This window comes from Hirundo rustica, chromosome 17 (assembly GCF_015227805.2).
Source record: "Hirundo rustica isolate bHirRus1 chromosome 17, bHirRus1.pri.v3, whole genome shotgun sequence".
Classification (NCBI taxonomy): Eukaryota; Metazoa; Chordata; class Aves; order Passeriformes; family Hirundinidae; genus Hirundo; species Hirundo rustica.
The window spans coordinates 11880063-11889128 of record NC_053466.1 but is presented as its reverse complement, the minus strand read 5'-3'; the positions used below and the strand labels follow the sequence as shown (position 1 = coordinate 11889128).

The 9066-nt window shown below is 53.1% G+C and overlaps 1 protein-coding gene across 1 annotated transcript; it reads right to left on the bottom strand.

The window, feature by feature from the left end:
- Positions 1 to 1758: 1758 nt before the first annotated feature.
- DERL3 (derlin 3) lies at positions 1759 to 6501 on the bottom strand. The gene is made up of 7 exons (XM_040080465.2): positions 6380 to 6501; positions 6205 to 6270; positions 5529 to 5602; positions 4958 to 5051; positions 3423 to 3618; positions 2888 to 2978; positions 1759 to 2380 (listed from the first exon to the last, which is right to left on the bottom strand). The coding sequence occupies exons 1-7, from the start codon at positions 6470 to 6472 to the stop codon at positions 2266 to 2268; spliced, it is 729 nt and encodes a 242-aa protein (XP_039936399.1). The 5' UTR covers positions 6473 to 6501; the 3' UTR covers positions 1759 to 2265.
- Positions 6502 to 9066: the final 2565 nt, after the last annotated feature.

Here is a 9066-nt window from a genome sequence, read left to right as displayed (position 1 = left end):
CCCCATCTCTTTGATAGAGTTCCTAGCGTTCACTGCCAGAACTGATGAGTGTTGCAAGCAAGGCAGGTTTTGCTGGCAGCCTGACAGTTATGTTCAGGCTTCTATGATAAAGCCATAGGTTTTATGATCCTTGCTGATCCACCCACCCTGCTAGCACAGTCAAAAAACCCACTTTCTGGCCTTAATATATCATGTTTAGCCTTGAGTAATAACAGAGACAGTTCTGATTCCTGGGTGGGAGGGAACTTTTTCCAGATGTTAGTCTGCAGAAACCAAAAACTTGCAATTTATATACAGTGATAATAATATTCAGTCTTATCCTTGGCTCCTGTGCCAGAGTGGTACTTCGTGCATTACTTTGTATTAGAGAGGTTGAAAGGTTATTTGACAAAACCTGGGATTGCTGCTGCATCTCAGCCTCCCATGTAAAACATGTCTTGGCTCATGGACATAAAAACTCCAAGCCTTCCTTTGTTATGTGACCAGGGACTTCTGCCAGCAGCCTCTTTAGGGAATTCAACTAAAATACGTGTGAAACTGCTGTAGCCTTAAATTAGCATCTGTGGTACAGTTTTTTTAATTGCTGTGAAGTTTGTGATTACTAATCCTCATGTTCACCATGAGGTACAGGCACACAAGGACTGCAGCACCTCTCTGCTTCTCAAGGCCAGAGAGGCTGTAAAAATTGTCCCTCAAAGCAGGGACAAAGCAGGACAGTTCAGGGACCGAGTCCAGAAAATGGGAACTTCAGCCAGCTTTCTTTATATAGCATTAGGACTACTGGGGAACAGCCAGGAGCAGCTTTCTTGCTCTACAATCACAATTCCTTGGGTTAATCTGGTACCCTACCTCAAAGCATAGCCCAACTTTTACATTTCAAAGCCTCATCTCAGGCAATTTAAAACCGAACATCTGCAGACTTCAAAGACAAACTCCTCCTAAGGACTGAAATCATTGGGTCATGAGCAAAACACCCAGCAAGTACTTGTTGAGTCTGACAGTGCTTAGCCCTTAGCACCCCTGAACAAATTACCACCTGTACAGGCCTCTCATCCTCTTTGTAGAGGAAAGAGTTAAGTGCAGCAAAAGAGCTTGTTCAAATCAGGCTTGATTTTTGTTGAAGTGTTTTACTGGAAGACCACAGGGGAGGGGGAGTTGCTGTATGTGTGTGGGTTTGTGTGTGTGCTTAATCATGTGTTAATCAATGTTACTCACATTTCATAGTTTGGGGGTGGTTTGCAAGCTTGAGCAGCCAGCACTGCTAGGAGTGAGCTGTTGTAAGAGATAATGTGTGCAGAGCTGAAGGCTTTGAGGTCAGGTCCAAGGCCAGTGTGTGCTGTATTAGCAAGAATGATCAGATCTATTTCATACAGGTGTCAGGGGAGGGATGAGCTTGTTTAGTTTACCCCTGAAACTCAGATGTTTAAGTTTCAGAACTGAAAAATTCAACAAGAGTGGAAGTACACTGCAGGTGCAGACAGCCTTTATTAGCAGTGTCAAGTGCTGCTTCCAGCCACTGCTTGGATCAAGTGTCCAGCTCAGTCCCTTTGTGCTTTGCCCAGCACCCCTTTATCCAATTAGACATCCCCCACTCTCCTTCTCATGCTCTGCAGCCCTGCTGAGAAAAGAGGGAAAGGACATCTGCCAGCTAGCCTGAACTTTGCTTTGCCTACCAGAAAAGGAAATCCCAAACCTGGCAGTTTGGAGCAAATTCCTGATGAATGCTGCCTCTGCCCCTGGCAGAAATGGACACACAACTGAAAAATAAAGACTTTAATGTAAAGACTCTTTGGAAACAACCACCAGAAAAGGAGTGGGGGACATAAAGGAAAGAAAAAGGCTGAGCTGCATTCTACCATGGTACAGAATTACTTCATTGAAAGCCCACAGAGAGGTCTCACAACAGTGAGGGCCAGGTGCAATAGTCTGTACAGAGGGCAAGAGTGACCTGGCACACAGCAAGTCATTAACAGCAGGAGGAGGAGCTGGTTTAACACCCCATTTGATTCTCACTCCACACCAAGTAACTGAGGAGCTGTCACAGCTTCAGCCCCTGTCCCTAGAACACCTCTGTGAGCATTCAGGAGTTCGTGTGTGCAAAGCTCTGTGGATCCACTTTGTACAAGGGGAGGATGGGTTACCCACACAAACAGCGACACACTACACATCGGAATGGCAATTGGTGTTATTCCAGTAGGATCTCTGGGCCACAGCAAAAGTCCAGCCAGAAGAGAGGAATCCGGCCACTTGAAGGAGTCCCCCAGGTTACTGTGGATGCTGCTGCTCGTTCTGGTCATGGTCTCTAGGCTGGTGTTCTGGACGATCCTCAGGGAGGGGGTTGTAATTGGGATCCTCTTCAGGTGTGTCAAAAACCATCTTCCTGGCGAGGGACACGCCCATCCCACCAGGCAGGCAGGTTAGGAAACTGAGCTGAGGGTGAGAAACCCCCAGCCCTCCTAGGAACACCCTGGCCCTCCGTGGGGCTTGGCTGGCAGCCACTGCCACGGGCCCATTGCACCTTCACCAACCGTTCTGCTCAGCTCAACACAGTGATGACAGCAGCTCCTGCCTTGATCACTAGCTCAGATTTGACTGTCAGTGCACAAAGCAGAACATAATCTGCTTTCTTAAACTACAAAAATACATCAGAAAAATATCCTGCCTCCATCTAGCATTTCCACAAGCACTAAGCAGACTCTAGTTCTAGCAGCAAAGCTGAAGGCAGCAGCAGCTGCTGTATGGGCCCTGTGCACGTGTATATAACATGCAAATAATGCAGCAAGGGCATGATCTGTGGAGCTGTCAGCAGGCAGCTGCCTCTTACAGTCACAGTTTGCTATGGAAGTGATTGGGTTGAGAAAGCCCACAAAGAATCAACTTTACTTACAGAAAGCTAGGTGTTAACAGCAACTTCTTTCCTCCAGGCTGATTGGGGAAAACATCTTCCAAGAAATAATAGATATGACCCACTGCAATCCCTGGGGAGAGATGCCACCAAGGTCAGGCACAGCTGCGACTCCTTTGCCAGGTGAGCCAGAGCTGCTGGGCAAAACTAAGAACCCTTCAGCTGTGTGCCCACATCCAGCTCCCCCCAGAGCCAGGGATGCTGCACTTGGCTGTGATCAGCACCCAGGGAGCCCATTAGCCTGAGGGCAGCATCGCACACCCACGAGATCAGACAGCAGAGTGTCAGCAGAGCTCACCATACCCAGCTTCTGCCCTCAGGAAACACACACCAAAAAGTAGGTCAAAGCAAAAACCCAGGCCTGAGCCCAGCCACCCAGAAAGCCAGCCAGCTCACTTTAGGAAACCCAACATCTTAGGTCAGGTGAAACCCTGAGGAGGGCCAGTGGCACCTATGAGGACTGAGCGCTGTGGCTGCAGGGTGTCCTTGTTCCCATCAGCCACCAGCTTTGACTTACCCAGCAAATCAATGATGATGGAGTTTCCTAGGAGCAGAGAGAATCCCATCAGGACCCAGGGCAGGAAGGGGGCTTGGAAGTTAAGAAGCCCAAAAAAGTTCATGCGGATGTAAGGGTTCCTGCGACTCCATACATACACCAGCATGATGGTGAAAGCCTGGCCCAGGAAAAACAGGCTGGCAAAGAGTCCAAACAGCTGGGAACTACCGAGTCAAGGAAAAACCTACCCACCCTGTGCACCACCTCCAGGCAGCACACGGTGCTTTGGGACAGGAAACCCAAACTGGAGGCAGCTGATCACAGCGTTCCGAGACACTGCCCATGTCACCAAGCCTTTCCTGGCTGAGATAAACTGACCACCCACACACATCTCCCTCCATGCCACCCCAAACAGGACACTCTGGAGCACACATGCAGGTTGCTCACTCCTTAAGCTGATGCCTACAACCACCAGAGACCAGAGAGCTCTACCTTTGCTAAATGAACATTAAATGACTTACAAAGAAGGGCTTTCACAGTCTTACAGCACTCGGGACAGTGGCACAGCTTAACAACTAGCTCACATCCATTATCTGCCTTCTAAGAAGAAGTTCAGCAGTGAGATGGTTCTTGGAATTCACAGTCCTCTTCTTCAGAGCACAAGGAGACAGAGAGAGGCAAAAACTTCCCCTGCTCTTGTTGTAGTTGGAGTCCAAATCCACCTCTGGCCAAACATGTGGCTGCTGCAGCCACCTGGACTCTAATGGCTCACACAGCCTCATGCAGAGCTCTGTGAGGATAGCAGTGCTCTGAGCCATCTGCATACAACAGCAGAAGATATCCAGAGAAGGTTTATGCTCGGGAGGGAAATAAATGTCACCATCAGATTACTGTGTTGTGAAAAGAACTTAAGCTGTGTGATGGTACCTCTAGGTTCTGACAGGCTGTAAGCTCTCGGCTCACACTGCCTGATGTGCTGACAACAGAGTATGTGGGAACCCACTCCTCATCCTCATGGCTCCACGTTCCTGCCTTTGCCCTGAGCCAGCCTCACGCAATCACAGCCGTGCTGCACTCACCAGAGCTCAGCCAGTGGCCCTGTCACAGCTGGACAGGTTCTTGCAGCAGAACACGTGGCCTCCTTTCAGGCTGAGCTTCCCGAGCACTCTGCCACGTGTCCTCTCCAGGGATGAGGCAGCCCAGCCCCTTGCCAGGGGCATCAGCACTTCTGCAGACAGCAGCACACTCACAGGCAGCTCTTCTCTCCTCTAAGCACACTGGATGAGGCACAGGCCAAGCCAAGGGGAGGAAAGACAAGGAGCACAATCTGTGCCATACAACCAGAAGCTGCCCCTGCACCACAGGGACAGAGCTCTCACAGGTCACAGGCCTGGGGCACAAGGCCTGAGGCACCAAGAAAGTTCACGAACCAGCTGTGCTGCCCAGCAGGCAGTACCTGCTCCACAGCACCACCAGGACACAGCAGCAGACAAGCCCTACGCTGTCCTCAGCATCTCAGGAGACACCAAGGAGCCTCAAGCAACTCAAAAGGATACTGTCATGAGAAACCCTCCGAAGAGGAACATGAAGACAAAGTCAGCCGTCCTCCCACGGAAGGAGCCTTCCTCTAGCATGCGGCAGTACCTGTAGCTGAGAGCAGGAGAGAAGGGAGGGGTTGCAGTATAGGAAATTAACAGCTGGCCACCCTGTGCCCCACAGCAGCACTTCCCAGGAAACACACTGCTGCAAGCTACTGCACCCCAGGAAGCTCAGCCAGGTGTGCAAGCCCAGAGCAGAGCAGTGCAAACTCCACCTCACACCACCGACCCCAAGGAAGGAAAGAGGCACCTGCTGTGCTTCAGCCACAGCTCACCCCAGGAACGGGCATTGCCGTCCAGCAAGAGCCACAGCAGCAGCACTGCCAGCTCCCCTTTTGGCAGGGCTGGCCCTGCAGCAAGCACAGATGGAGGGGCAGGAGGGTCACGGCTTCAAATGAAAAGAGCCAAGGGAAGAACCCACAGCCCCAGAGTGCTGCCAAGGAAAGCCGTGCTGGGGAGGAAGGTGGATGGGGGGAGTTGCATCTAAGCCAAAGAGGGAGCAGAGAACTTCACTGAGACCAAAGGATACAGAAATATCATGTTGAAAAAGAAACTGAATCCCAGGGGCCCAAAAAAGAGGAAGTTGGTGATCAGCCTCCATATCTGAAAGAGAAGAAAGAGGAGAGAAAAGGAGGTGGACAGAGGTCTCTCCTCATCACATGTAGAGCAGCCCACCACACTGTCCACAGGGAATGCTCAGTCATGCACCTGTGCCTTCAGAGCTACCCCAGGACAGCTGGTCCCTCCAGTGGGACCTTCTAACATGGTCCTTCACCTTTCCTGGAATGGGAAAGAAGATTTCTCTACTTTTCTGGAGTGGACAAACAGCCACCATTCAGCACCCAGAGCCAAATCAATTACTTTTCACGCCTCTCTACAATAAAACCCTCTCCAACCAGCCCAACAGCAGCTGCCACACATAGAGAAGGAAGAGATGGGTTTTGAGTCAAGGAAAAAGGGAAAAGCCAAGATGGTGTGTGGCAGGGAAAGGCTGGAAGGAGTTCTCTCCAGGCAGGCGCCCGTGGCAAGAAGGGACGCTGTGTTGATGACCCAGCTGGCAGCACTCAGGGAAGGCCGGAGGAGGGGGAAAGGAGCCCCTCGGGATGACACAGCACGGCCCGGCCACCCTGGGGAGCCCACCCTGGCACATCCACCCCTCGCCGGGAAGAGGCACGGGGGGGCCCAAACCCCGTGCAAGGCCTCACCTGGAACTTCCTGAAGATGAGGTCGGGGTTGAAGTACAGCTGGAAGGGGGTGATGAACTCCAGCTGCTGTGGGAGACAGGCAGAGCGGCTGCCATCACCCGCTGCCCTCGGCCAGCCCCGGCTCCCGCCCCGCAGCCCCCCGGGGCCCCGTCCCCCCGTCCCGGCCCCCGCTCACCACGGCGGCGGTGGTGAGCACGCAGGCGGTGGTGTAGGCGCGGGTCACGGCCGGCATGCCCAGGTACTCCTGCGCGAAGCCCTGGTACGCCATGGCCGCGCCGCTCCGCCCGCCCGACGCGGCGCCTTTAACGCCCCCCCCGCGCCGCCGCGCGCCCCGCCCCCGAGCCGAGCGTCCGGCCAATCCCCGCGCGGCAGCCGGCGCCCACCGGCCAATAGGAACGCGCCTCATGGCCCCGGCCCGCGGCCGCAGCCAACCAGGAGCGGCCCCGCCCCGCGGCCGTGGCGGCGCAGGGGCAGCGGCAGCGCCGGGGGCGGAGCCGAGGAGCAGCCGGGCTAAGGCGGCGCGGCGGGGACTGGGACGGCGACAGCCACGGCGACAGCCACGGCGACATGCCCGGCCGGGGAAGCCTCCTCCCGGTGCGCTGGGCTGCGGCCCCGCAGTGTCCCCCGAGAGCCGGGGGCTGTCAGCGCGGTGTTCGCCCCGCTGGCTCGGAGGGACAACCGCCGCCTCAAGCGGGCTGTGTTGCCGGTTGCTTCGCTGACCAGAAGGGTCCTGTATTCACTTAGGCACACAGGGTTTTCAGTGATTCCTGCTGGGACCTCTCCTGCCTCCCGGATGGAGCAGTGAGGCGTTGCCCCAAGCTGTGCGAGATCGCACCGGGCTGCCAAGGTCGCTCAAGGTCGCTGGGAGAAGCCAGGAGATGTGTGATCCCCCCGGGTGCTGCGGGGCACCCGGGGAGCGGCCCCAGCGCTCGCGTTCTGCCCTCGGGAGGGAGCAGAGCCTGTGTGCGGCCCGCGTGTCCCACACAGACTGTGCTCCTGAAAACTGGAGCTGATAAACTTCTCCAGAAACCCGGCAGCGTTCCCTCTCCCTCTGACTCTGCTTTCCAGACCTCTCTGCGCTGCTCAGCCGTGGAGTTTAATGTTACAGCCACCCTGGGTTCAGATGAGGAAGGGGCCTGGTGTTTGGTTTGTGTTGGAGAGGGTTAAGCTGTCATCAGAACCTTAATGAGTCCTGAGATTTCCCTTGAAACCTTCAGTTAATGGGAAATTAGATTACCGAGGGGGGAAGGGAGGCTTTGTGTCCTCCACCACCTCCACCCTGACTGCCCTTGGATGAAATACAAAACCTAGGTGGAAGATGACGGGACATGAGGTTAAAGGAACATACGGGGGAGAGAAGGAAGGAGACAAGAGAGCGGTGGGGTCTGTCAGATGAGAGAATGGGCTCCTGGGCACCCTGGGCACTGCGGTGCTGAGAGCCCCTCTGATTTGGCTGGGGGAGAAGAAGGAGCTGCATTAGGGATCCACCAGACAGAAGCTGAATTCAAGCACCATGATTCCTGCCCCTTCCTTATTGAATCAAGGCTGGGAGATGAATACTGGGAGTCTCTCTGCTGGAAGGAGGCTCTCACTAGCTCCACAGGGATGAGAATCCAGATAATCAATCCCATTTACTCTCTGTGAAAGACTATGTGTAAATTAGACATTGCATAAAATCTAAAAGAAAGTAATAATCACTTTCTCACTTCTCCCTTCCCTTCCCTTCCCTTCCCTTCCCTTCCCTTCCCTTCCCTTCCCTTCCCTTCCCTTCCCTTCCCTTCCCTTCCCTTCCCTTCCCTTCCCTTTTTTTAACCAAAACTGGAGAACTCCACTTGTCCAGGCCTCTTTTCTAGGGTTTATGGGGGAAGGGGGAGAAGTGATGAAATGCATTGGGAGGCTCACCAGCTCCCACTGGGAGAGGCCAAACAAATCCCAGTGTCACCCTGAGTTCCCAGGCTGCTTTCTGCCCATGATCTCACTCCCTTCGGAGCTCAGCCAAGCTGACTTCATGCCCTACAGTACACCCAGGGCAGCTTTAGTCTTTATTAGAATCCATGTCACATTTTATGGGTTTTTGGATGTACAGCCTTCCACAAGTTCCCATCAGCCCAGCCACATATTTGGGTTCTCACACACACACCCCCACACACCTTCATAGTGATGCTGACATGTGACCTTTTATAAAACCATGAAATCTAAAAACAAAGCCAAACTCTGTCTCAGCTGCACGAAGGTAAGAGGGACTGCCAGAAAAACGCTGCCCAGGAGTTTTTTCACTGATTTCCTCCTGCCTTGTCCTGCCCCTGCCTGGGGACTCAAAGCTGATGCAGCACAGTGATGTGCCATTGCTTCCTGCCATCTGCTGGGCTCCCCTTCCTTTTGGGATCAGTTCAATTGCTGTCAATGTGCAGCATCAGCTTCAAAACCCATGATGTCAGAAACTCAAAGTTTCCATACAAGTATGTGTGATGCCCAGACTTCATTTTGGACAGGCTTTGAAAAAGGTCTCTGTCTGCATGCTCTTGGAGCAGCCAGAGGACCTAATTAGAAGGACTCTCAAGCGTAACCTTTGCACAAGTCCTTCAAAGGAAGAACTGAAACATGATGGTATCTCTTTGCCAGACAATATTTACCCACTGTGCATCTGCAGGCTCAGTGATAGTAACCTGCAGCACAATTTCAACAGCTTCTTGTCCGTTTCTGCAAACCAAAACTGCGGACTTAGAAAACAGAGGAAAATGCTATTAACTCTCCCCATGAGTTAAACAGCACATAAACCTCAAGAAGGCACATGAGCAGAGATAAATGGGCTGTTGCAGCAGTCATCTCTTTTGTTTGTAGTAAATTATTGCGTGTAATTCA